At 51.8% G+C, this 27,656-nt stretch overlaps 5 protein-coding genes across 5 annotated transcripts; 2 read left to right on the plus strand and 3 right to left on the minus strand.

Annotated features, from left to right (window-relative positions):
• Positions 1 to 1,596: 1,596 nt before the first annotated feature.
• Positions 1,597 to 2,548, plus strand: ColSpa_03834 (uncharacterized protein; the record flags this gene model as incomplete). The annotated part of the gene is made up of 2 exons (XM_049270046.1): positions 1,597 to 2,512; positions 2,535 to 2,548. The coding sequence occupies 2 exons, from the start codon at positions 1,597 to 1,599 to the stop codon at positions 2,546 to 2,548; spliced, it is 930 nt and encodes a 309-aa protein (XP_049126003.1).
• A 3,408-nt stretch (positions 2,549 to 5,956) lies between these two features.
• On the minus strand, positions 5,957 to 6,184 carry ColSpa_03835 (uncharacterized protein; the record flags this gene model as incomplete). Its single annotated transcript, XM_049270047.1, has 1 exon — positions 5,957 to 6,184. One exon carries the CDS (start codon positions 6,182 to 6,184, stop codon positions 5,957 to 5,959), a length of 228 nt encoding a protein of 75 aa, XP_049126004.1.
• Positions 6,185 to 7,527: 1,343 nt separating this feature from the next.
• On the plus strand, positions 7,528 to 7,740 carry ColSpa_03836 (uncharacterized protein; the record flags this gene model as incomplete). Its single annotated transcript, XM_049270048.1, has 1 exon — positions 7,528 to 7,740. One exon carries the CDS (start codon positions 7,528 to 7,530, stop codon positions 7,738 to 7,740), a length of 213 nt encoding a protein of 70 aa, XP_049126005.1.
• Positions 7,741 to 20,888: 13,148 nt separating this feature from the next.
• On the minus strand, positions 20,889 to 22,363 carry ColSpa_03837 (uncharacterized protein; the record flags this gene model as incomplete). The annotated part of the gene is made up of 2 exons (XM_049270049.1): positions 20,889 to 21,082; positions 21,343 to 22,363. 2 exons carry the CDS (start codon positions 22,361 to 22,363, stop codon positions 20,889 to 20,891), a joined length of 1,215 nt encoding a protein of 404 aa, XP_049126006.1.
• A 3,457-nt stretch (positions 22,364 to 25,820) lies between these two features.
• On the minus strand, positions 25,821 to 26,918 carry ColSpa_03838 (uncharacterized protein; the record flags this gene model as incomplete). The annotated part of the gene is made up of 1 exon (XM_049270050.1): positions 25,821 to 26,918. One exon carries the CDS (start codon positions 26,916 to 26,918, stop codon positions 25,821 to 25,823), a length of 1,098 nt encoding a protein of 365 aa, XP_049126007.1.
• Between the last annotated feature and the right edge of the window lie 738 nt (positions 26,919 to 27,656).

Consider the following 27,656-nt stretch of genomic DNA (forward strand, 5'->3'; position numbering starts at 1 on the left):
TCTCTTTCTCAACAACTAGGATCTCATCTATCCCACTATCTTTCCGGCAGGTACCAGAAGCTCCAACCTGTTGCTTCCGTAGGGTACGAAAGAGCCGTATAGAGGCGAAGAGGTTGTCAAGAAAGACGTGGTAGGTTGCAGCTGGAAGTAGGGAGATAAGGGTAGTTACTACCTGCTGCGTTGGTGTCAACAGGGCCAGCTTTCCACCAGCTGGCTCAGCTGGCCCAGCCGGCCCAGCCGACCGGGCTGTCCGGACTGTCCGGGCGGGCTGGCCTGGCTGGGCCTGGGGGACTAATGCGTATGGGCCCTTTCCATGTACGTGCCACAGCCACCATATACAGTAGCCAGACTGGGCAAGGATCCAGATCTTATAACCAGTTGGGATAGGTTTCGTTGGAATCGTTGTTGTCTCTACAGATCGACCTGTAAATCGAACCATAGCCTCATCAACTGTAAGATCTGAACCAGTTGTATAGAGGGAATTCCCAGTCTCTTGGATGTGGGCTGACCACTGGTTGACCTTCCGGTATACATCCGGCATTTGATCTAGGGCCCGGCCCCGGCCCCGACCCTGGCCCTGGCTGGGCTGGCCGGGCTGGAATTCAGCAGTGTCGAATATCCGCAGTCGCTGGAGTAGTAGTTGGAAACGGTCCCGGGATATAAACCGCGTGAATAGGTGGATAGGATCCTCCTTTTGCTGCTGGGTTGACCAGTAGGTTGATAATCTAGATTCCCTATGGATCCCTATATATAATAGGATCCCTAAGAAGAGGTAGATCTCATCTACTGAAGTCTTCCTCCATTTATATACTCTAGACGTTCTAGCACGCGGGCCCTCCTTCGACAACGGCGCCGCATTCGTCCACTGGGCCCACTGCTCCACGAGGCCCTGCGGAACGTATTGCATGAACAGGTCAAGCGGGCTTGCCGGCAGCCCCCGCACCTCTTGGGCCCGGGCCGGCACGTCAAAGGGTCGGAAGGAGCCCGGAGGACCATGCTCGGTAGCCGGAGGTTCGTGGGGCCGAACAGTTGCTGCGTCACAGCGCTCGGGCGTACAGTCTGTATTACAGGCAGCGGTAAGGTCTCCTGGAAGGATCTCAACTACTATACAACTACGTGTAGAAGTAATAGAATCATCAGAAGTAATAGAGGTATCAGAATCACTAGAAGGCATTTTAGCATCAATCAAAATGGTAATTAGAGTGGTGATAATAGGTAAAAGAGCATAGGGGTACATGACGTATCGTTAAGTACCCCTTTGAATGCGGGGTAATATTGGGTAAATAGTGGGTATTTGGAGGTCTTGGCAAAAATGGCGTCAAGCAGCACCCGATGGGATAAGCTCAGCTATCCCCTCGACGGCGATAAAGCTGCAGACCCACTTATTTCTCCGCACTACGAACACGTGACTTTGAGTACATGACGCAACGTCACTTATTGCTATGCTATTTTCTATGGCAACACCACAAAAAAAAACACACTGAAGTCTTTGAAATCAGAGTACCCACTGTTAGCAGCTGTTAAGACCATAGAGGGCTGCGGCCCACCACACTATCATTTCTCATCATCAGCCCACGCGAGCTGAATCCCACCATCATGGCCGTCTCCCTAGATGTCGGGCCAACTATCACAGTCCACGGGGACGCCAGTACTTCTCGACGGTCGGGACGAGTCCGAAAACCGACCGCAAAGGTCAGAGTGGTTGAGCAAGTCAGCTACCAGGACAATGCTGAGCTTAAAGATGAGATCAACAAGCTCTCAAATCTTGTCCAGGACCTCCTACGACGGGACGCTGAGAGGGAACAATTCCTAAAAGACTGCTTGAAGAAGATCGAATCCTTGGAAAGAGAGCTTCAGGAGGAGAAGCAGCAGTCAGACCGGCACCAACGGGGTCTAGCAAGGTCTATGCATGCTGTTAGCACAGGACCCAGCGAGTCCGCCCTGAGTCTCCAAGGGCATCCCTTACACACAGCCCAGAACCAGCCGACCCCAGTTCCTTCCTACGCGGCGGTGGCGAGCCAGCCACTAAACAGAAGACAGGACAAACCGAAGCTAACAAAACAAGCTGCAAAACAAGCCCGAAACCAGGCGGCCTCGAAAGACCTGCGCGTCTTCGCGCGTCTGCCACCTGACAACCCGCTTCGTAACGAGAGGGCCTACGACATATACGCCTTCGTTCGAGAAAATCTGAGTCCCCAAGCTCGAGAAGCCCTCAAGGGGATCGACCATGTAAAGACAGGATTAGCACTCCTACCTTCATCAGCGGATGGCGCAAAAGCCCTGCTGGAGAACAGAGAACAGATTGCTGCCCTTCTCCAGGCGCAGGCGGTCGAGCAGCGCGATACCTGGATCCGAGCCTATATCGCAAATGTCCCTTGTACTAGGCATTGTTTGATAACTAACACCGAGCTGGAGATCACGACCGAGGAGCTCCTTGAAGAGATACAGATTGTGACAAAACTCAAGCCTGAAAAAGCATACTTTTCCAGAAAAGACGAAGTCGAAAAGCTGGGTACGGTGACAGCCTGGTTTAGGGCGGACGCCGTAAGGCAACTACCAAGACGCCTCCGTCTGATGGGGGCCAGCGTTTTTGTGAACCTGCAGTTTCCGAGGGAGAAGAGGTCCCCCCAATGCTACCGCTGCGGCGGCTTTCACAGCGAACGAACGTGCACCAGAAGGAAGAGATGCCTCAAGTGCAGCTCTCCCTCCCACACGACTGACTTACACCGGGCACCCTGCGGCGGCACCGAGGGTCACGATGGCTGTGACTGCCCCTTTAAATGCCCATCGTGTAACGGCCCCCACTCCGCCTTTGATGCGACTTGCCCTATCAAACCCAAAGTGGTGAAGGGCGTAGTCCAGAGGAGGAACAAGGCACAGCTACGGGCCATCCGAGCTGAGGGAGAGAGATCGTGGAGAATTGCGACCCAGCAATCGCATCGACATTCCCATGAAGAAGGACAAGTGATGGACCGCGCCCCGACAAATGAGACACAGCAGGAGCAGACAGTCCTCTAGGATGCTGCAAATCATGCAAGCAAACGTGGCCAGACGACCATCTGCACACGAAACGGCACTGAATCTAGCCTACGCGGCCCATGTCGACATACTGCTACTACAAGAGCCCGCTATCCGCTCGGAAGAGAGAAGGCTCACAAGATGCCACCCGGGTTTTGAGATTTTCACCCCAGTGGACAACTGGGTTGAAGACAGACCTAGGGTGCTCACTTACCTCCGCAGAGGAACGGGACTACGGGGCGTACAAACACGCCCACTGCCCAGCCCATCCACAGATCTGCTCTTCCTACAACTCCTGGTGGGAATGCGGAAAGTCCTCACAGTCATCAACGTTTACAACCCCCCTTGCGGCTCGCTGCGACCCGGTCAAGCGGTTAGGGATATCATAGCGGCCTGGCAACCGAAACCCGAGGATCGAGTACTGATCGCGGGGGATTTCAACCTACACCATTGGACCTGGCAGCCCGATGCCACAGGCTCCCCTGACGCTGACAACCTGGTAGAATGGGCTGAAGCCGCCAGCCTTGTCCTGCTGTCGCCGACAGGTGAAGCTACACACGAAGACGGCAACACGTTAGACCTATGCTGGGCGTCCAGCAACCTCTATGGGGCATCCACCAGCATAGAAACGTCCCTACACACAACGTCTGATCACGAATCTCTGCTTACCCGGGTCCCCTTGGCCCTAGCCGATATACCCAGCCCAACTGCGGGAAAGTTCCGGCTCGACACGATGGATGAGAAGCTCTTCCTCGACGTTCTTAGGCGAAACATGCAACCTCTGCGCCATACTGCAAGCAACGCAAGAGGTCCACAGGCGTTGGACCTCCTAGCGCAGCAGCTCACAGATTGTCTTGGAGAAGCGCTTACGGCTTCTACAAGGCGCACGCTTGGCAGAGGACCAGGGAGGCCATACTGGAACGAAACCTGTACGCGCAAACACCAAGCCTATACGACTAAAAGAGGAACCGTCGCGAGACTCCGCGCTTTGGGAATAGACTGTCAATGGGAGCGAGAGGAGGAGGACATCCTTAAACAGGACTTTCTCCGTGAGCTTCGCCGTTCCAAGGACACCTACTGGAGAGAAAAGATCGCCGCAGCCTCCACAGGCAAAGACGTATTTGAAATGGTCGGGTGGCACAAAGCCACAGGATCCTTCCAGACCCCACCACTCCGAGATGAGGACAACCCATCCACTCTCGTCTCACAACCGAAAGAGAAGCGCGACTTGTTTGCCCGCGTTCTTCTCAGAAATGCTGCCATCTCTGCGGACATACCAGCAGAGACCCTAGTACCCCACCCGCAGGCCAAACTTCCTTTCCCACAGATCACAAAGGACGAGATACGTACTTCAGTCCTCTCTGCGGGAAGCACTACCCCTGGGTCCGATGGAATCACGACGGCCGTTCTCAAGACCGCATGGCCAGTCATTGAGGACATTGTCTTCTCGCTCTACAGCGGATGCATACGCGAGGGCTGGCATCCCACCAGTTTCAAAGAAGCAATCCTAGTCATCTTGCCTAAGCCGGGCAAGAGAGACAGGGCGCTCCCGCGCTCTTATAGACCAATTGCGCTCTTGTCCGTACTTGGAAAAGGCTTGGAGAGACTTGTCGCAAGGAGGCTTGCCTGGATCACAGTCAAGCACCGGATACTGCACGACCAACAGTTCGGCGCCCTCCCTCTTCGCTCGTGTAGCGATCTCACTGGTGCTGCCATCCACGATATCGAGTGCGCCTGGCAGAGGGGTCTTGTCACCTCCATGCTCACACTTGACGTGAAAGGGGCTTTCGACGCCGTGCTGCCAGGGCGGCTGGTCCATCGCCTCCGCCAACAAGGATGGCCGGAGAACCTCGTCAAATGGGTTTCGAGCTTTGTCATCGGGAGAAGAGCAAGAATTAGGTTGGACGGAGAGATGGGAGACGTCTTCGACCTCGAGTGTGGGTTACCACAGGGCTCACCCGTGTCTCCCATCCTCTTCATGCTCTACATCGAACCTCTATTCAAGCTGGGCACTGCGCGTCCCGGAAGGAAGCGGTCTCGGTTTGGCTATGCCGACGACATCGCCATCCTGGCATCCTCAACCTCTCTAGAAGACAACTGTGCCCTACTAGCTAAAGAATGGCAAGAAGCCCTGGGATGGGGCGCGTCGGAGGGTATCACGTTCGATCTCGACAAGTTGGAACTCATCCATTTCACCAAGAGACGCAAAGATGGAAACCCGCCAATATCTATCACAATGTTGGACGGGCGGCAGCATACAGTTCATGCTGTTGACCAAGGTTCCTCTCTGCGATGGCTTGGCGTCCACTTCGACCGAAGGCTCTCATTCAAGAACCATGTGAGAGACCTCTGCGCCAAAGCATGCCGGGTAGTCAACGGACTGCGAGGACTAGGGAACACCGTCTGGGGCGCGCCGGCGCACCTCCTTTGTCGTGCTATTACCTCTTGCGTATCACCTATTCAGTATTACGCATCGGAGGCATGGTGGCCCGGCAGGAACCGGGTCAAGAATGGACACACTGTGTCGAACGGGGTCAACGGTCTGCTTCACCAACTTGACACTATGCAAGCCAAGGCCATCAGATCTGTACTCCCAGTGTATAGAACGACGCCTGTACCGATCCTACAGCGCGAAGCTGCCCTGCCGCCGGCAGAGGTGATATTAGACGCGAAGCTCTACAAAGCCTCTGTAAGGGTCCATCGCCTTGACGAACGACATCCCCTCCGGAAGAGGCTCGGAGACAGGCCAGGACCAGACTCTAGGCTACGACGAATGGCATGGCTTGCAGATGGCAATGCTGAATACATAGACCCGCTGGAACTACCACCTTGGGAGTGCTTAGCGGACTGGCATAAAGTCCTCCGGAGAGTCGGGTACGACCCTGGGAAGGCCAAGGAAGAACTAGCCCTCGAATTTACAGACAGACTGGGAAAGTTCTCAAAGCGGGATATTGTTGTCTATACCGACGGTTCCCAAACGACAGACGGAAGCAGAACCTCCGCCGGGGCTGGCTGGGTAGGATACCAGGCCACACGACAGATCTTCCGGGGATCCGAACCGCTCGGCCACCAAACGGAGGTCTTTGACGCAGAGGCGCAAGCCGCTCTTCAGGGCCTGCTGGAAGCCGTAAGGTCTCCCACGGCGCGGATGGCAGACAATGTTCATATCTGCCTCGACAACCTCGCAGTCGCGGCTAGGCTCGTTGCTCGGAGCGCAGGAAGCAGCCAGACTAGATTTAGGGCCTTTAGTGGGCTCTCCTGCTCTTGGAAACAGAGAGAACGGACAAGCTGGACGATGCCCGGCAGGGTATACATATGGTGGTGCCCTGGACACGCGGGAATACCAGGAAACGAGGAAGCGGACTCTCTGGCCAAGGAGGCCTGCAAACAAACCCCAGAATCACATCCACGGCCTACATTGGCGCACTTGAAACGGCAGTCTAAAGCGGTCGCTTTCCAAACTTTCGACAGAAGATGGCCATCACTCTGCCCTCGGCAGTATGCCGACCTTGGGATAGTCCCCCATCCCAAGCCCCCCGAGCTTCGCCTTCCTCGACACCTGCTGGGAAGGCTGTATGCATCAAGATCGCATCACGGAGACTTCGCAGCATACCACGAGAGGTTTGCCCATAAGGACGCACTGCTCGACTGCAGTTGTGGTAGACGCAAAACCCCAGTGCATTTCTACTTCTGCAAGCGTGGCCGGAAAGCCACCCCAGCCCATCTTCGCCGACATATGGCGAAAGCAAGCATAGATTTTCTGCTAGGTTCTACGCAGGGAGCCTCTCTTCTGTGCGATTGGATGGAGGCAACCAATTTCTTTTCTGAAATCTGCCCGACTCATTGAACAGGAACGTTAGGTGAAGACGGCAGCCTGTAAAATAGTATAGATTAGCATAGACCATGTCGGCATCGCCCGGCACGTCCCTTTTTACTCTGGACGTTAAATATATCATCATCATCATGGAGGAGCCAAAAGTGAAGCAGGCAAATATGGACGCAGGCATGTATGGACACAGACAATAATGGACGAGCCAAAAGTGACGCAGACAATAATGGACCACGTTCTCGGCCCCAGGGGGACTCGGCCTGGGCCATGGTCTGTAATCGAGACCGGTGTGGACCTATGTGACCTAGAAGGAGTTATGAATCATATCGTAGAGTGCCACTTTCGGCCGGATCTGCACGCCCACCAGGGGTAAGATCCGGCTTTAGGTCATAATGCCACCTTATGCGAAGTGAGAGAAGACGGGGAAATGGAAGCAGGTCCAGACCATCACGCAAAAAAAAAAAAAAAAAAAAAAAATCATCCGCTGGAGATGCTGGAGGTGCTGCAGAAACACACAGGATCAACTTTTGGATGTGATGAAACTGGAAATGACTTTATACTAGATTAGCGCCACATCCGGGAGCAACGCCGATGGTGTCGTAGGATAATGAGTCGGTTTAAAGCTCCAGAGAAGCGCGATAGACACATTCACTGTGAGACGATTTCAGATGAACGAAACCATGGCCGGTGCGTCTTCGGAAAAAACGATATACACCTACGACAAGAGAACCAAGAACAAGGTCCGAAAATCCGGTGGCAGCGCCAAAAGGAAAGCGGTTCAGTTAGGCGAAGAGGCCCGTGTGTTTTCGACTGTTGTCTACTTCAACCCAACACATGGATGTCTAGACGGGGCCATACACGTGCCTCCAGTGAGCACACTGGATGCTGCTTGAAAAAGCAGTAGGACGATGTGGCAGACCTTCTCGTGGTGTCCGGTGTCAGTAGGAGTGGTGGGTGTGGCGCGGTGTGTCGCGCGCGGTCGAAAAACCGCGGTTGGATGGTGCTATGAAAATTTTCATCGGCACTCTCGGACCTACAAACGGACTACGCGATCAACGACCGCCGCACCACCCACGCCATTTCCGAAGCCAACATGCTACGCGGGGGATACTGGCGTAAGAAAACCATCCGACTTGACATTGGCTGACGTCGATGAAGAGACAGGACACCCTCCGGCCCATCCGGCTCTGGGCTCGGGAGGCGGACGAGTCGAGCATCATGAGGCATCGGCGCGTCTCCCGGCGAGGGCTCGGAACAAGCCTACGTGCTCTGGTCGAGCGTAATGGAAGTTGTTAAGACCGACGGGTTGGCATGGTGTCAGCAGACTTGTTAAGCTTCGAGCACAGGAAAAGCGGCCGGACCGATCCCGAGGACACAGCGCACCGCGATCGAACACCATACGGCGGACATGGGTTGGGTTAGTGGACAGAGTGCGAGTAGTCGTGCCGGCGTGATGGCTGCTCTGCGCCTCTGATCTGCAAGACATGGTTGGCTGCGAGTCGGAGACGAGTCGCGGTAACGGGAAGCTGGACCTGGGGTTGCGCCCGGGGTTTCCGGTGGGCCGTAGCGCCGTGGTCGTGACCAGAAGGCAGCGGGGGAGCTGCGTTCCCAGTTCGTACCTGGGCCGTCGCTTGGACGCGGTATCGCCGGTACATTCGATGCACTCCCAGTTCGTACCTGGGGCGTCTAAGAAGACGTGGTATCGCCGGCGCAGTAGCCCCTGCACTTGAGACCTGCGGAGACGACACGGTGGCTTGAGAGGACGGAGGCGCATGTCGGTCGGCTCAGAGACGGGACTGCCGTTGCGGCCGGCTTAAGGTGCAAACTCGAACGACGCGACCGTATGGCCCGTACCGGATACGGGGCGGCACCGTCTCGGCTTTGCCTGGGGCCGAGACACTCCTGTGGGAAGGTCTCCAGACGGAGCAAAAGGCTAACGGGGTCGTTAAGGCACAGCCACGGCCGGCCGAGTGGCTTCCCGGAAGGGGTGGGTTGTTCGGGGCCATCTACGTTTTCTCCACCAACAAAGCGGCCGTCTTAGCAGCAGGAAGACCACGACAACAATCGGGCCAACAAGAAATCCGTCGCATAAACGAGGCAGCCAAGACGCTCGAAAGTGAAGGCAACAAGGTTACAATTTTCTGGCTTCCGGCAGAAGTAGAGTCCGACCTCAAGTGGGCGGCCAAAACAGCGGCGAAAGAGAGTACGCAACTGGGGAAGACGCCGGGGAAAAAGCCAGCGAGGGCCTATTCAACTACCCTAAGACACGCGTTAGAGAGAATACAGAAGTATAGCAGGTTACCTGAAGGTGTAGGAAAGTTCTCGAAGAGGGTTGATGCTGCCCTGCCGGGAATGCATACACGGCAACTGTACGACTCCTTTTCATGGAAGGAGGCCAGCATGCTGGCCCAGTTACGGACGGGGATGGCTAGGCTCAACTGGTACCTGCACCAGATTGGGGCGACCGCCTCAGATCAATGTGCATGCGGACAAGCAGCAGAGACGGTCGAGCATTTTCTCTTCCGGTGCACCCAGTGGACAGCACAACGCGCACCGATGACCCAACGAACTGATACACACAGAGGCAAGCTATCATTCTACCTAGGCGGGAAGGCAGCTTTCGACCCCGACGATTGGTCGCCATGTATGGATGTTGTAAGAGAAACGGTGAAGTTTGCCATGGCAACTGGACGACTCAATAGGCAGGTCAACTAAAGACGAGACGAGAGCGACACATCATCGCACAGCCTATACTAACCACCGACTCACCCCATACGCACCTCGTGCCACCGACAGCAGGGCTCGCTTCAGCCGCCGAAGATAGGGACCTGAACACTGGGAGGAATTGGCCCCAAGAATACCTGCTACTAACCCCACGAGAAACCCCTCCCCCGCCACAAAAAAAAAAAAAAAAAAAAAAAAAGAAACCCTCCCCCCCCCCCCAAAAAAGTTTATTAATAAATATCGGAAGGAGTAATCAGTGACACGGACGGAAATGGATCTTGCTTATGGGCTTAGCTGAGACCAGGGTAGACACTCAACAAGGGGAGCATTGAAGATAGATACAAGAGCCCTTTATGGCTTAGCCAGGGCGTAATAAACTCTGCCTGCCTGCCTGCCCTTCTGATCCTCATCTGAGGATACTCGTACGTAGTCACCATAGCTGGTTGCAATACACCTCGCCTTGGACCGTTACAGTGTACCACGATCAACACTTCGAAGCCGGCTCAAAGGCACCCAACCTAGGGCAGCAGCCTTTGCTGACCTCCAGAGGCTCTCTGTTAGTCAGGAAGCTAAGCTAGCCAGCTGGGTACAAATCCAGGCTGACCTTGGGCTTGCGCCAACACATCAACAAGTCAAGGAATTTGCCCAGCGTATCCTAAATGCTATGGGAGATACCCAGCCTCTAGGAAAGAGATGGATAGAGTCCTTCGTACGAAGAAACCCATCTATCAAGGTCTAGAGAAGTCGATCTATTGATTCTAGACGCGTTAATAGGGCATCTACTGAGGTTATCAGGAACTGGTTCAGATATCTCGCAATCCCGGCAATATGTAACGGTCCAAGGCGTATGTATTTGCAACAGGCTATAGCGACTACTACGAGTATCCTCAGATAAGGATCAGAAGGCAAGCAGGCAGAGTTTATTACGCCCTAGCTAAGCCATAAAGGGCTCTTGTATCTATCTTCAATGCTCCCCTTGTTAAGTGTCTACCCTAGTCTCAGCTAAGCCTATAAGCAATATCTATTTCCGTCTATGTTACTAATTACTCCTTCCGATATTTATTAATAAACTTTTTTAGAGGGTTTTTTTTTTTTTTTTTGGTAGCAGGGGAAAGGTTTCTTGTGAAGTTAGTAGCAGGTATTCTTAGGGCCAATTCCTCCAAGTGTTCAGGTCCCTATCTTCAGCAGCTAAAGCAAGCCTTGCTATCAGTAACACGAGGTGCATATATAGTAAGTTAGTGGTTAGTATAGGCTGTGTGATGGTGTGTCGCTCTTGTCTTGTCTTTAGTTGACCTGCCTATTAAGTCGTCCAGTTACTATAGTAAACTTTACCGTTTCTCTTACAACATCCATACATAGCGACCAATTATTAGGGTCAGAAGCTACCTTTTCGCCTAGGTAGAATAATAGGTTACCTCTATGTATATCAGTTCGTTAGATCATTGGTGCACGTTATACTATCCACTAGGTACACCAGAAAAGAAAATGCTTGACCGTCTCTGCTGCTTGTCCACATACACATTGATCTAAGGCGGTTGCCCTAATCTGGTACAGGTACCAGTTAAGCCTAGCCATCCCTGTCCATAACTAGGCCAGCATGCTGGCCTCCTTCCATAAAAATAAGTCATATAGTTACTATGTATACATTCCCAGCAGGGCAACATTAACCCTTTTTAAGAACTTTCCTACACCTTCAGGTAACCTGTTATACTTCTATATTCTCTTTAACGCGTATCTTAAGGTAGTTAAATAAGCCCTCGCTAGCTTTTTCCTCGGCGTCTTCCCTAGTTACATACTCTCTTTCGCTGCTGTTTTAGCTACCTACTTAAGGTTAGACTCTACTTCTGTAAAAAGCTAGAAAATTGTAACCTTGTTACCTTTACTTTCGAGCGTCTTAGCTACCTCGTTTATGCAATGGATTTCTTGTTGGCCTAATTATTATCGTGGTCTTTCTGCTGCTAAGATGGCCGCTTTGTTAGTAAAGAAAACGTAGATAGCAAGGTAATAGACTCTCTTTGAAAGAGACTCCAACACTACTACTATCACTATAAGTGCCGCTCTATATAGGTTTAACTTTGTCCTAGGGCCAATAGTGGTTAATCCTGTTGTCGTAGAGCCGCCTCTCCTGTGTGACAAAGGGAGTAGTACTACTGTTCTGTGGCCCACGACTCCGTTTCTTGCTAAGCTACTTGTCGCAGCCCTCATGGCCCACCCAGTCTGGGTTGCCTTGCTTGCCCTGTCGTCGTCTTCTTCTACTACCGTATAGATTCAGCTTTCCCACGGTAGCTGTGGAAACGCTCCAATGGTCTCTAGCCTGTTCACTGCTAGGTCTTAGTATGCTGTAGCTATCTTCTAGAAAGGCAAGATGTACCTCTTGAAGCTCTAAGGTCTAATGTGTTGTAGCAGGTAACTTGTAGGCAAAGTCTAGCGATACCACCTAGAACTTAATTGCTTTTCTTTTAAATCGTTCCTGGGCTAACTATATACTTGCTTCTGCTTTGGTAACTACTGTGGCTACTATAATAAAGGTTCTAGTGATCGCTTAAGCTTTAATCCTCTATATCCTATTAATAACTTTCATCTAGGCTACTCTGCACCTGTGTTTCCAGACGTTCAACGCATAATCTATTGTCGGCGCTACTGCCGCCACAAAGAGTTACCTTGCCGTCAATAAAGATAGGCCTTTAAGTCATCTAAGCCCCAGTACAGCTTCAAGGCCTTTTAACGCCACTTCTGCCACATGTTACTTAAAATAGAGTTTGGTATCCATGATTACGCCTAAAACCTTTATGTGGTCTTTAGGCCTGACTGTGTCCCCTTTGATATCGAAGGTGAAGTAATCTTCCGGTTTTTGCCAGTCACGGGTGAAGTGTATGATGGCTGTCTTGTCTGTTTCAAATGTTGCCCTGCTTCATCATTCCTAGTCAAGAGCTCATTAATAATAACCTAGATTCCTTGTCGGTTTGCTTCTCGCAATGGTCCAGTGACCTATGCCGTATAGTCGTCTACAAATACCAGTAATCCTCTATTCTTATCAATTTAGTACTAGACTAAATCGGTGTTAAAGAAAAGGAATAAGATAAGCAATAGCAGTAAGCCTTAAGGTAGCCTAGCTTGAGGCAAGAAGCAGACCTCTAAGTCCTGGCTATTAACCTAGATGCTTACTGTCTATTGTAAGCAGAATACATCAACCTACTTCACCAGCTTTTCTGGGATCCCTCTTGCCTTAAGTCTCTAAAGCAGTCTCTCCTTATACACCCTATTATATACGCCTTTAACGTTAAAGCTAACCAGACTAAGGACCTTTCTCTTCCTCTATACTCTATAGATATACTCTTAAAGCAGAACCAGAGCCTGCTCTACCAATTACTACTTCTAAGCCCCAAAGTAGCTTGTAGGCAAAAGCCCATATATCTCAACAATATGCAATATCCTTTTAGTTATCACTGACTTAAGCACCTTTCCTAGTGTTAACAACAACAAGATCAGTCGCTAAGCCTTCGCAATAATATAGTCATCCTTATTAGGTTTCTTTAGCGGAATGATCTTTATGTGTCTCCACTACTTAAGCAGTTCTCCCACCTCCACCAAGGCTAGGAACAGCATATGAACCTAATGCTTCACTACAAGCCACGTCTGCTTCTACACGGCTACTAGCAGCCCGTTCTCTCTGGGTACTTTCCACAATTTCGACGCAAACAGCTATCTCTCCACCTCTTCTAACGTGATATCAAGGAAAAGCACAGGCGGCCGTTGTGGACATCAATCCTATCCAGAAGCGGAGGAAAAAACGCAGTCAACAGCTCCTCTGCCTATTCCCTGGTCTCTTCTGTCTTTAAACCGTCTGTTCTGGTAAGCTAAGGTATCTTGTTGAACGAGGCTCCTTTGTCGGCGCCTAGATATTTAGCTGCCTTCCAAATGTTCGTATCGTTAGCCAAGAACTTAAGCCAGTGGTTCTTCTTCTGTTGTCAGATCACGTCGTGGTACTGCTTCGCCGCTGCTTGGGCTTGCTCCTCTAGATCCGGCGGACAGTGGCTGGCTCGTCTCTCTGCCCTCGCTCGGCTTCTCCAGAATATATAGATCCTATATAGCTAAGTAAGGTCATTAGTCCACCACCTCTTTGCATACCTAGATGGTTTAGCCATAGACGTCAACGCCTCTACCGCTTCCGCTACTACCAACATAAGCCGGTCCATCTATTGTTGTACCGTGCCTCTTGTAGGAGTACATTACAGTATCGCCTCAATCCTAGCATTAATCGCCTTCCATAGAGCGTTCTTAAACAAAAACCGGGGCTTGTCGCCCGTGTCTGGAGTCGCAATCTCAAACGTTGTCTCGATCGCTTAATGGTCCGATCCGTGGTCTGTCTCGTGCACAGCGCATCTTGTCATCATTCTTGCCAGCTCCTCCGACGCAATTAACAGATCAATCGTTGTTACCACGTCATGCTTGTGCTACGTCTTTGTCCCTCGTGGTAAGAGGCTTCTAAGTAACAAGTCGCTTATTAAGTCAATGATTAGGTCTGCCTCTCCTTATCTAGTCGCTAAGACATCATCCCCTCCCCATAGTTGGTCATGTCAGTTAAAGTCTCCGACGAAGACCACATCCACCACCTCACCCACGCCACTCCTGACGCCTACAATTACCTGCCGTAACAGTGAACATGTCTAGCGAAGCATCTCAGGCTCCTATACCAGGACATACACTGACACAACCAGCACTCAATGACCTGAGAGTCAAAGAATGGCTCCGGTCATATCTGGTGATGGTATCAGCACTTGCTCTACTCTAACCTCCTTGTTCACCCACAACATGCTCCTAATCCCCCACCGTCCTTCCTCTTTCCACGCCATCAGAACCATCCTAGTCTACCTACTATACCGCATCAGCGCCATCAAGATCTTACCCACTCTTTTCCAAGCCCATGGTTCTTGCACTACTATAACTGTGAAGTCTCATAGTTGCTCATCGTTCATCAGGCTCTCATGCACTGCGTCCTATTTCCTCACGTTTAGTTAGAGAATATGAAAGTCTCTACTCATGGATAGATGGGTAGAGCTTCGGACACTTCTTGCTGAAGGATTCGTGCAGGCCACCACAGGGAATGCACTTCAGTACTGTCTCACGACACTCCTTGTGGTGGTGACCCTCCTTGGCACACCGCCCGCATACTAGGCTGTTTTCGCATGTCTCTGCCTTATGCTGAACGATCTGCTGGCATTTAAAGCACTGATGTATCCGAGACTGCGGTTTGAACACCCCCGTGTTTCCAGACTCTCCACCGGCGTGAAAATAGCCCTCTGAGATAAGCCTTCTAGCGTCACTAGCTTTAGTTACGTAGACCGCCATTGATCTGTACGTTTTCGGGCTTTCCTGATCGCTTAGCCATACGATTTTAGCAACGGTGGTATCGTTTTCCTTGCTAAACTCCTTTACTACATCACTTCTGTACCTTCCTTTCTCTTCCCACACTGCTAACCATCGCACAAAGTCGACCTTGATTGGATACAGGTCATCGTCCCGGACACGCATACCCAGGGCAATCTTCGTCTCCGCGATTTTCTTGACCATTTGTTGTTCCGCGTCGTCTCGGCAGACGATTCTGATTAGATCCGCATTCCTTGGGTTCACGGTGACGGCCTGGCACCGCCATCCCGTATGCCCGTCCGCACGCATCTCCTTTTCTACTGCCGCCCTGATCGCGCCCGCGTTGAGCTTGTTGCCATCCTCTGCTTCAACTCGTGAGGTATCGATCGTGCAGTACAGAGTGTCGGCCAAGTGGGCCCGAGTTGTGTTGGGCGCGCTGGTCAGTGTGTCGTTGATTTGGCTGGTTCGGCCGGTTCGGGTGACGGCGGCCCCGAACAACCCACCCCTTCCGGGAAGCCACTCGGCCGGCCGTGGCTGTGCCTTAACGACCCCGTTAGCCTTTTGCTCCGTCTGGAGACCTTCCCACAGGAGTGTCTCGGCCCGCGGCAAAGCCGAGACAGTACTGCCCCGTATCCGGTACAGGCCATACGATCGCGTCGTTCAAGTTTACACCTTAAGCCGACCACAACAGCAGTCCCGTCTCTAAACCAACCGACATGCGCCTCCGTCCTCTCGAGCCACCGTGTCGTCTCCACAGGTCTCAAGTGCAAAAGCTACTACGCCAGCAATACCACGTCTTCTTAGACGCCCCAAATACAAACTAGAAATACATCAAATATACCAGCAATACCACGTCCAAATAATAACCCAAATATAAACTAAGAACACAGCTCCCCTGCTGCCTTCTAGTCACGACCACGGCGCTATAGCCCACCAGAAACCCTAAACACAACCCCAGGTCCAACTTCCCATTACCACAACTTATCTCCAACTCACAACCAACCATGTCTTACAAATCAAAAGCACAGAGCAGCCATCACGCCAACACAACTACTTATACTCTGTCCACTAACCTAACCCATGTCCGCCATATAGTGTTTAATTGCAGTGCGCTGTGTCCTCGGGATCAGTCTAGCCGCTTTTCCTATGCTTAAAGCTTAACAAGTCTACTAACACCATGCCAACCCGTCGGTCTTAACAACTTCCATTACGCTCAACTAGAGCACGTAGGCTTGTTCTAAGCCCTCGCCAAGAGACGCACCAATGCCTTATGATGCTTAACTCATCCACCTCCTGAGCCCAGAGCCGGATAGGCCAGAGGGTATCCTGTCTCTTCATTAACGTTAACTAATATCAAGTCAGATAGTTTTCTTACGCCAGTATCCCCCGTGTAGCATATTAGCTTCAGAAATGGCGTAGATGGTACAGCGATCATTGATTGCGTAGTCCGTTTATAGGTTCAAGAGTGCCAATGAAAATTTTCATAGCACCATCCAACCGCGGTTTTTCGACCGCGCGCGACACACCGCACCACACCTGCCACTCCTACTGACACCGGACACCACGAGAAGGTCTGCCACATCATCCTACTGCTCTTTCAAGCAGCATCCAGTGTGCTCACTGGAGGGATCAGAAGGGAAAAAAAACAGTACATCTCTGCCTTGACTTGACTTGACTTGATTTCCTACTCGGTTTTGGCCGCTTTAGTCAGCAGCTATGCCCGGATAGCGGGGTTTGGCTAACAGCCGACGCGCTCCGGGTATTAATCCGTCGCGCCCCACTTCGCCAATGCAAAACATCGACCAGCTGTCTCCAAATTTCCCACTTTGCTCTCCAACCTCATCTACTCCTGGCCCCCACCAAGTGTAGTTCGCGGTTCTCTACTAACGTACATATATGCCTAGGCTCTGTCGAGGTTTTATGCCTCTTGCGATGGTTCCGTTTACCTACAGTCTCCCCCCAATGCTCAGCTTTGTCTGGGTTGCGACTCGATCCCATATTGCCCAAGGATCTCGGTCTGTTCTATGAACCTGATTGCCTTGGCGGCTGCTTTGCGCTCGTTCAGTATGACCCGGAGATTGTGTCGTCCTGGGAGGGCTCCGAGTTCCTGACGTCGGAGCTGTCGATACTTGCGGCATCGCAGCAGGATATGCGATACCGTTTGTCGTCCTTCCCGGCACGGGCAGTTGGCGTTGGTGATGCCCGGTACTCTTCGGCTGAAGAGGAAATCCTGGAGTCCGATCTTTTCGGTGCGCATCTGGACCAGAAGCGCGCTCTGTCGTTTGCTGAGCCCTTCGTGAGCTTGAAGGACCTTCTTTGTCGGCTTCGGCGTGAGACGGAACGACGTTCTTCCTCGCGTCTCAGCTTGCCAGTCGGTTTGCCATTTTTGGTGCGACTGCTTGTGTGACCAGGTCCTGATTGTGGACCTAAGCTTGAACAGGGCTCTCGGCTTGTCTGCCTTGGCGCCCGTCTGTCCGTTCTGTCTCCATCCTGTGGCTTCTTTAGCTGCGGCGTCTGCTGCTTCGTTGCCCTGGATGCCGATGTGGGCGGGGACCCATCGGAGCTCGACGTCGAGTCCTTGTTCGCGGAGGGCTTGTGTCTTGTCTGCGATGATCTCGAGGAGATATGCGCCAGACTTCCCTTTCGGTTTGGCTGACGACCTGATTGCGGCTTGGTTGTCGGTGTGGATAAAGACTTTGCTCCTGTGGTTTCCGTTTTCCTTGTCTGCCTGGGCCATTTCGAGGGCTAGGACGATCCCTTGCAACTCTCCCGCATAGACCGTTGATGTTGTGTCGTCTCCCATATATGATTTTCTGGTTTGCTCTGTAGTTGTGCAGACTGCGGCGGCTCCGACTTGGCCGTTAATGCCGCTGCCATCGGTATAGATGTGGACTGCATTGGTGTTCTGTTCTAGACATCGTTGGTGTGCTTTTTCGGCCTGCTCTGCTCCTCCAGCGATAAGGATGCGCGGGCCCTGCCACCATGGGGGTGTAACAAAGGGCGGTATATGCTCAGTCTCCTCGTTGGTTGCCTCTTGTCCGTCAAGCAGTCGTTTCGTTATTCTTTGTCTCGGGCTCCTTTTCGTTCCTCTGCGTGCGGGGGCTTCAGCTGTGCCTACCCTGCTGACGGTGTCGATATTGTGTTTCCATATCTGTTGTTCAACTGGCAGGAGATGCATCTCTACGTCTAGCGCTGGAAACGAGGTTGCTTTGTACGCCCCGCTCATTGCTCTGGCTGCTCTGGCTTGGAGTCTTCGCAATCTGTGAAGTGTCCTTTTGGTGTACCCCTTCTCTCCCCATCCACTGTTCGACCACAGCGAGCACGCGTACATCATCTGTGGTATGGCGACTCCCTTGTAGATTGTTCTCATCTCTCTAGTCCTTACGCCCCATGTGGAGTTGCCTAGGCTGCTGAGTGCTGTGATGGTGTTGGTTACCTTGCGTTCTGTCTCGTCGATGTGCTGCTTCCACTTGAGGGATGAGTCCATGATGAGGCCGAGGTATTTACAGGTTGTCTTGGGCCTGATTTCTCCCCATTGGCTCTGAAGCGTTGTGTCTGTGTTGATTCTGGTTTTCGCTCGTGTGAAGTGGGTGAGCTGGAACTTTTCGGGTGCGAAGACGGACGCGTGAGTGAAGGCCCACCTTTCGGCCTTCCGGAGCGCTTCTTGGAGTTTCTGGCAGGTGTCCTCGGTGTTGTCCCCTACTGCTAGGATCGCCACGTCATCAATGAAGCCGGTGGCTGTTGTGCCTTCAGCTTCGTTGCAGCTGTCTAGGAGGTCCGCATTGTAGAAGAGATAGAGTATGGGCGACAGGGGCGATCCTTGGGGGATGCCGGTGTTGATTCTGTATACTTCGGATCGAAATCCGTCCACGTGGATCTCTGTTTCTCGTGATTCAAGGAAGCTTGCGATCCATCGTACCGTTGCTTCGTCTATTCGTCTTTTTCTTAGGTTGTGCAGGAGTCGGCGATGTGAAACATTGTCGAAGGCACCCGACACATCCAGGAGGAGTAAGCTCGCTACCTTTCCCTTTCCTGAACCCCAGGCATCGTATATCTGGTCGACTATTCGGTGCAGTGCATTTTCCGTGGATCGTTGTTTTCTTCCTCCCATGTGGCTTTCTGGTAGTAATCTGTGTGCTTCAGCGAGGTAGCTTAGTCTTTTTGCGATGATGGCGTCCATGATCTTGCCAATCGTGTTTAGGAGGGCTATCGGTCTGTATGCTTTGGGTACTGTGTAGTTATCTTTGCCTGGTTTCCTTAGCACCACTGTGGTAGACTTTCTGAAGTGTTGCGGGCAGTGTCCGATTCGGAGGCTCTGATTGAATATGCGGGTGAGGTGTGGTGTGATCCACTGTCTCGCTATCTGAAGTGCCTTGTTGGTGACGCCGTCGGGGCCTGGAGCCTTTAGCGGCGCTGCTTCTTGAATGGCCTCTTCCACTTCACTTTCCGATATCAGCGGTAAAATGATCTGGTTGCTGTATGATGCGTTGTCGATATCTCCAAGGTTTGCCTCTGGAGGTGGAGGGAAGAAGGTTTCCTTGAATAGCGCCGCTTTCTCTCCGGGGGTGGTCGCGACCTGAGTCGTGTTGGGTTTCTTGATTTCTGGTGTGACGGTCGGTGACTGATCCTGTCTATACCGGGCCCATTTAGCGATTCTCCATAGCGATGCGGGAGAGCCAGCCGCTGTTTCCACCGCCTCGCGATGGGCTCGTTGTAGTGCTTTCCGTATGACACGGCCTTTTCTGTTTCTCGCCTCCTTATACGCTTCCCAGCTTTCTTCCGTCTGTTGCTCGCTGTATACCCTGCGGAGTCTTTTCGCCTCGGCCAGGGTATACGCGCATTCTTCAGTCCATCCGGTTCTGGATTTCGGCGATGGGGCCTTGGCTGGGACTGATGCCTCGATAGCGGTTGAGATGGCTTCAACCGTTGCCTCTACATACCCATCGAGTGCTGTCTTCGTTCTGGGCCTCTGCAGTTGTGGTAGTGAGGCCCGGAATGTCTGAATAAATGTCTTCTCGTCGATGGCTTTCCAGTTCCGCTTCTTCTCCAGGTGTAGTTCTGCTACTGCTAGGTGCAGGGACGTCACTATAGGTAGGTGATCGGAGTCGTGGTTAATGTCGTGGTCTACTTCGCATCTGATTATCCTGTCAACGAGACCGACTGTAACGAGGCATAGGTCGATCGTCGTCCGGCGGTTCCCTTCCTCGTATGTGACAGTTCCCGGTTGTAGTTGGCTCGTAAGATTCATGTCGTCCATGAGGTCTAAGAGTTCTGTTGCTTCGCGGTCTCGCGCCCGGATATTACTGCCTCCCCATAGCTCGTGGTGAAGGTTGAAGTCGCCAGCAACAATTTGCTCGCCGTGTTGGTGTGTTTCTAGCGATTTCCGCAGTTGTTGCAGAACTTGTGGTCGATTGTCCTCCTGGAGTGAGGGGTTGTATATGTTGTGTATGACCGTTGGCGGTTCATTGCCCTCGCCTGTACCAATGCTGACGGTGCAGAGATCTCTGCTACTTTCCTTGAACTGCCATCGAGAGTGGTCGAGCTTTTTGTTAATAAAGAAGCACACCCTAGCCGGCCCTCTTTCCTCGTTGGATGGGTAGCATAGGTGAAAGCGGTCTTTAGCTGGGTGGTGTGTCGTTGCGTTGAATGGGTTCCTCCACGGTTCCTGGATGGCAATAATATCGTAATTGTCGATATTCGGGTCGCGAAGGAGTGTTGCCATGACTGTATCCTTTGATTTTCTTACGTTGTACTGTAGTATTGTAAGTGTGTGTTGTCCGTTCATTCGCTATCGTCGACTACGATCTCCATCGCTGTGCTGTCGTTTGCCATCTGTGTGTTTGGGTCGAGCGCCTCAAGCGCTCTTCGCGACCGTACGATAGTGCGCTTCGGGCGCGTATTCTCCGCAGCCACCGTAATCGTCTCCTCTGATTCCTGGGTATCCGTCGGGTTAGGCCTTTTCTGGACCTTCTTCGTCAGGGACCGGCTCCGGGTTGGTCGGTCTTCCTGAGATTGACGGTCCAGTGTTGGTCGTGTCGTCCTTGGGTTCGGCCGGGTCCGGGCTTCCGGTCCTAGGGCCGGCTGTGGGGCCGCTTGTTCCAGGTGATACCTTGACCGCTGGTTGTAGGCGGTCCTGATCTTGGCCTTTTCGCGTATCCTGGTAGGGCATCTGCCGTTCCAGGCCTCGTGTTCGCCGTGGCATGCAGCGCATTTCCTAGGCGTTTCCATGTCGCTTTTCGAGGGGCAGTCTCGGGTCATGTGTTCTTGCGCGCAGTAGCCGCATGTTGTCGTTGCCTTGCACTGGGTTCCTATGTGGCCGTATGTGTGGCACTTGAAGCATTGCCTCAGACGGCACTTTCTGTCATATCTTTCGCATTGGAATACCTGGCCTTGCCAGATGAGACCCTCATCAATGAGTTTATTGGCGTCTTCCGCTTTTGAGAATTCCACCACGATTGTTGATGCAGTCTTCTTGCTGGCTGATCGGGTCAGCCAGCCGATGTATTTGATCTCTGCGGTAGGAATGAACGCTTTGTTATCCTGCAGCATGTCATCTCTAATCTCGTTGAAACGATCCATATCCATTGAGCTGGTCCTTATGCCATGCGCTAGCACTCCATAGGTTGGGATCCGTACCGCGGCTCCGTTGCCGATGCGGTTTTCCCAGTCCTCGGCAAACTGGCGGAGGGCCTCCATGTCTTTTGTCGTGGCTGTCTTGATGCTGAGGTCGCCGCTCTTGAGCTGATTAGCAGATACTGCCTTGAGTTTGCGGATATGCTCATTACTGCTTTCTTCGATGGCGCGGTCTACGTGCGCCTTAAGGCTACGGGAGTTCATGGCTCTTATGCAGGCAATGGTGATGGGATCTCTAATGTTCACAATGATCTCACGCAGAGTCTGGGTCTGGGACGATCTCTGGTTACGGGGGTTATGCATGCTTCCTGTAAGTCCTCCTCGGGCGGCTACACTAGCATATGACTGTGCGGTGCTCCCCTGATTCATTGGTCCCAGTGCTTTGATGTCCTTTACGACCTTAGCCGCCAGCTCGCTGGCTTTCCAAGCCTCCTTCGCGGCTTCGTTAGCCGCGCGTGTTATGTTGGTGTTCTCCTTAAGTTCGGCTGTGTTCTGCTGTAGAGCGATCTTGATGGTTCTCGTTTCGCGGGTGGTATTCTCGTTGGCTGTTTTGGTTTCCGCTCGCAGGCTCTCGATAGCCTGGTGGAGGTGTCCGACCTCAGGTAGGTTCTGCAATTTAATGATCAGGGAGAGGGCCGCGATAAGCGTGGACCTCACAGCCTGTGGGTTGAGGGGGTTTCCGTTTGCGGTGTCGATAGACTTGACTGCTGTCTGGAGGTGTCTGCTAAGTTCGGTGGCATGCTCTCGGTGGTGCGTTGGCCATAGTTGCTCTGACGGCCATGGGGTTGCCATGGTGCCTACGTCGCTTTGGGCTTTACGACGGGCACCCGGCTATCCAATTGACCTTACAGAGTGTGTTGTGGCGCTGTTTTTGCTCAGATTTCAAAAATTTCGTTCTCGCTTTTGATGGTGTTGTTTTTCGTACATCTCTGCCTCACCGCTGGTCTGATCAAGGCCATGCCGCACTGACCATCGGATTGTCGGCATCGTGGGTTCCGTGGTGGGGCTGATCAGGGGTGGCTTATGGCCGCGATATCCAGCAAGGCTTCACATGGGCCCAGCCCGTTACACGTGGAATGGAATGGAATGGACATGGATCCATAACGTGGATCCACATGTGGATTTCGTGGTATGGATTCGAAGCCTGGCCTCAGTTTTGATTAGGGCAGCCTCAATGTTATTAGTTGTATCAAAGTGGTGGCTTGAGGATACACAACAAACGCTCTATCTAACCCTTTTTAAATTAGCGCTGGATCTTTTTTCAATTCTTGCGATGTCTGCTGAGCCAGAACGTCTGTTCTCTGATATAAAGATCACCCTCTAAGATCGCAGGAACAGTTGAAGGATTGATATAATTAAGGCAATTGAGCGCATCTGGTCGAAGACTCACAACTTGGCTTGGGTTGACGACGTTAAGCTCGTCTTGGATACAGCTATCATTGGAGGGGATGAACAGCAGGGATCTTCTAATATTTTACCTTATAATATGAGCTATGCATAGTATGCAAGCAATTTAAGCTCAAAATGTTCGAATCTGTGTAGTTTTCTCTTGACCTCTAGTTCCACTTCATTCTCGCACCTAGGCGATAGCAGTGATGTTAAATTAGTCAATGGTGTAGCTTAGCTAAACTCTTAATGTAGAACGAGTGAGGTCTAGGAAACCGGTTATCCGAGCTTTCTCGTTATCTGGCAATATTAGTGTAACGGTCCAAGGCGAGGTGTATTGCAACCAGCTATGGTGACTACGTACGAGTATCCTCAGATGAGGATCAGAAGGGAAAAAACAGTACATCTCTGCCTCACCGCTGGTCTGATCAGGGCCATGCCGCACTGACCATCGGATCGTCGGCATCGTGGGTTCCGTGGTGGGCCTGATCAGGGGTGGCTCATGGCCGCGATATCCAGCAAGGCCTTACACGGGCCCAGCCCGTTACAATTAGTGACATCTTGTATGTTCGCTTGTGAATAGCCTCATCTTTTTATGGTCGACGCGATGATCTTGAACCTCAACCTTGCTTAAATTGGTTAGTTTGATGCTTAGGCCATACGGCTCTTTGCACGCCGTGCGATATGATATTACGATACGATATTGCTCAAATACAGTGTGATACCGTATACCGTGCAGTGCACCGAATTCCTAAACAATCCAGTGCAGTGTAGGGTTGAAAAAATATCATATACGGTATTTTGCACTATTTACTTCACTGGTCCATCCCTTGCTTCATACACTATGGTATGTTTTTCCAGGCGATGGACTTGCTAAATACGTATGTAGCTTAGCAGCCTCCTTGACTCGTCCATCTGCTTGGTATGCCGCTGCGAGTTCGTGTTGTGAGGCAAGTCGATCTGGATGCCCTTCGTCTAGCGTGCTCTCTTGCACTTCCACGACATGTTCCAGTAGCTGGATGGCCTCTTTGACTTGTCCGTCTGCTCGGTATGCTGCTGCGAGTTCGTGCTGTGAGGCAAGTCGATCTGGATGCCCTTCGTCTAGCGTGCTCTCTTCCACTTCCACAACGTGTTCCAGTAGTTTGATGGCCTCTTTGACTCGTCCATCCGCTCGGTATGCCCCTGCAAGTTCGTGTTGTGAGACAAGTCGAGAGGGATACTTTTCGTCCAACGTGCTCTTATGTACTTCCACGACGTGTTCCAGTAGCTTGATGGCCTCTTTGACTCGTCCATCTGCCTGATATGCTCCTGCGAGTTCGTGCTGTGAGACAAGTCGATCTGGATGCCCTTCGTCTAGCATGCTCTCTTGCACTTCCACAACGTGTTCCAGTAGCTTGATGGCCTCTTTAATCCGTGCGTCTTCCAGCAAACACTGCCCAACTCGCGAGTACAGTTCCAACTTCTCACGTGTTTCAGCTTCTGTGATTTCGTTCAAGACTTTCAGGGCGTGAGGCATATACTGCCTCCAAATAGCACGATTCACACAGTTATTAGTGGGAAAGATCTCGTTGAGATGCTCAAATGTATCTTCTGTAATCTGTTCGTCGATGAATTGATTCTTCACCCAGATGCGTGTCGCTAGATGCACGATACTGTGCATATCGAATGTCTGGGTCTCGTCTCGCTCAACAAGAAATGCGTAGGAACCTAACGTGCCGATTGCGTACTCCAGTTCCTCATCGGAGCCAGTGCAAGGTAGCATTGATCGTGGTATGGACTTTGGCTCGATGCATGAGATGAAGTACAGCAAGTCGGCAGCATAGCTGTCAATTTGCCGAATCTGTTCGAAAGAAACCAACCACGTAGTTGCGATTGCGTTGGGTGAATTTGCGTATCTGGTGCTGTCGCGAAACTCCCGGCCCATCGTGCTTATCAGGGTCTGTTCTGTACCCCGCAGCAGTTCAAGGTACCTTGCAATTGACACACCTGTGTTCCTGTTCAAATACGCCGAGGCTTGGGTGATGGCCAAGGGAATGTGGGTGAGGAAGTCCAACAGTTCTACCACCGAGTCGTGATCCTGGAGGAGTTATCGCCGATGAATAGAATTCCCAAGCAACGTCTCAGCTTCGCCTTGATCCATCGCATGGAGTTCCATTAGCGCATCGTCCGCCACTGACAGCGCCAGTTCTCTCAAGCGTGTTGTGAATAGCGTGATGCCATTGTCGTTTCGTGGAAGGTAATTGATCAAACCATTCTGCTCGCCTGCTGACCCATAAAGGATCTCCATGTCATCGGCGTTGTCAACTATCAGTAGCCAACGGCCAGCCTTATTAGAGTTCAGGAACTGTCGGACGCTTGTTTTTATATCTTCGCCTTCCGTATTTGGACGAAAATCAAGCTCTTTTGCGATATCGACGTAGGCTTGCTCAAAGCTTGCAAAGCTGAGGGCTGGGATCCAGAAGATGGAGTATTCCGACTTGTTCTCTCGAACCCAATAGGCAATGTTCAAGGCAATCTGTGTTTTTCCCACACCACCCAGACCTACTAAAGCAACTGTTTCGCGCGTTTCATTAAACAGCATTTGCTTGAGATCAGACACTTCAGCCCGTTCAACGAAGCGTCTATTTTTCGCAAGCGGGATGACGTGATGTGTGGGATCTGTAAAGCCGTCAACAACCTATCCTCTCTTCTGGTCACAACTTTGCAAATGTACTAACGCTTCGCTGTCGAAATCGGTGTATCTTGAGGCATCCCATGGCGACTGATGTGATGACAAACTCCGGACGGTTCAACAAAGTTGGAGGACTCATTGTATGAGGCAGGGACTAAAGCTGGTCAGTGTCGTCAAGGATCTAAGACTTGTTTACTTACAGCCTGCACTGATGACCCTAAATTTCTTCTCTCTGGGGTAGCGCTGAAGGAGCGCCTTCGTTGCCGAGGCAGCCGTTGCAGCGGCGAAGTTTTGCCACTTCTTGTGCTTGTGACTGTCGGCGTAGTCACATACACCCTTGACGATGATGCATGGAAACTCATCCCAAACCCCCGCGCTCTCCATCTCGAAGGCCACAATGCCATGCTCTGCAGCAACCCGGTCCCGATGTTCGCCAGATTTCATCACCGTATCACCTGAGCCTATACATCCAATGTGTATCCGAGATTCGTGTATGTTGGCGATGCCCCCTTCCTCCCCCAATTCTCGCTTTCTCTTAGACTCGAGTCGTTTCCTGAACACTTGGCGTCTATGATCACACTGAAGATCCTCGCAAGAAGCACTAATCGCTTCATCGCAGGTAGTAGACACGCCACAGCCACAGTATGACTGGTTCCGATGTTTGTGAGGATAGTCTGGCTCAAAGAGCATGTCTTCTTCGGCCGCAGGACGGTCATAGCAGCACCGGTATTTTGCGTCAATGGCTTTTTGCCGAATTTGAGCGAGGCCTTGGTTGAGTTCGCGCTGCATTTCGTTCAGGCCAAGCTGCGTCTCCAGGACGGTAAGTAGAATACGAATGTTTTTGTTCGGTCGGCCGAGATTGTCATCGACTGTGTCTTTCCTGCTAAACTTACTGGGGTACTGTCGGCCCAGATCATATTGCACGATACTCTCACTGATGACTACGTCCCCAAGCAGAACCTCTTTCTCGGTCCCAGGACTAGGCACTCCACCGCAGATGCCAGTCAAGATAGCCAGCTCGAGGCCAGCATAAGTGGACTGGAGACGAGCTGTTTCGTTTGCCGCGCTGACCTTTCCCATGTTCGGGAGAAGGACGAGAACAACATTATGGACTCCAATCCGCCCCAGCATGTGATTGCTGTGTTGCCTGAGCGCAGGTTCGTACCCATTTCCATCATCGTTCCAGATCTCATCGAAAGCCAGGATGGCGGCATCGTATTCGCGAGGCAGTGCGCATATTATGGCGATGCGGAAGTCTTCGAACCGGCGTGGTCGAGGGTAGCTGGACATCGGAATTGGTTCGAGGCAAGTGAGTGTCGTGCCTTGTCAGAGTACATCTGCTCATGCTATCGTTGGAATTAATGCCGTGTCACGCGAACGTGTCATGCTCTGTTGTTGAGAGCTGGGAAGTTGAAAGGGGGAGATCATCGTTCTCCATGCTGACGAAAATGAGGGGTTGACGTTCTAACTGGCAGCCTTGTGCGGCTGAGTGGCACAAGGCTAGCAAATCAAACCCTTGGCTTAGACTGCCAAGTGTGCAGACACTTCTTCGCATGCAATTCGCTCGAAGAACAACAAAACTCCGAAAGCAACAGCAAACAAGAACTGTCGGGTTGAATCGGTAATGGTTAGATGGTCTTCACGGCATGGTAAAACATGCGGTTGTAGGGGCTGAAGTAAATTCCTAAATTATTGGGTCAACCACACAGAGGGAGAGGCAGTTCACAGCAGTCTTCGCCGCAAGAACATTATTCCATTACGGAGCCCGCTAGTCTACTTCTGATCTACGTTACATGAGCCAATGCAGCATAATCACAAAATACCAGGTGCGCTGCGCTCGCATCGAATCTTCTAGAAGCTGAGCTTAAGTAGGTTTCTGAGCTACGGATTTGTTGTCGACCGGTTTTTAGTCTGCAGCACGCAGCTTCCTGCCACCATGGCGCCCAACCTTGCAGTGTCGCAGCATTTCTTCATTCGTGACATGATTCTCAATAAGTCGCTCAGCAATGCTCAGATGGCTCGCATCGT

Source organism: Colletotrichum spaethianum (assembly GCF_022836535.1).
Source record: "Colletotrichum spaethianum MAFF 239500 DNA, contig07, whole genome shotgun sequence".
In the NCBI taxonomy this organism is placed as follows: domain Eukaryota; kingdom Fungi; phylum Ascomycota; class Sordariomycetes; order Glomerellales; family Glomerellaceae; genus Colletotrichum; species Colletotrichum spaethianum.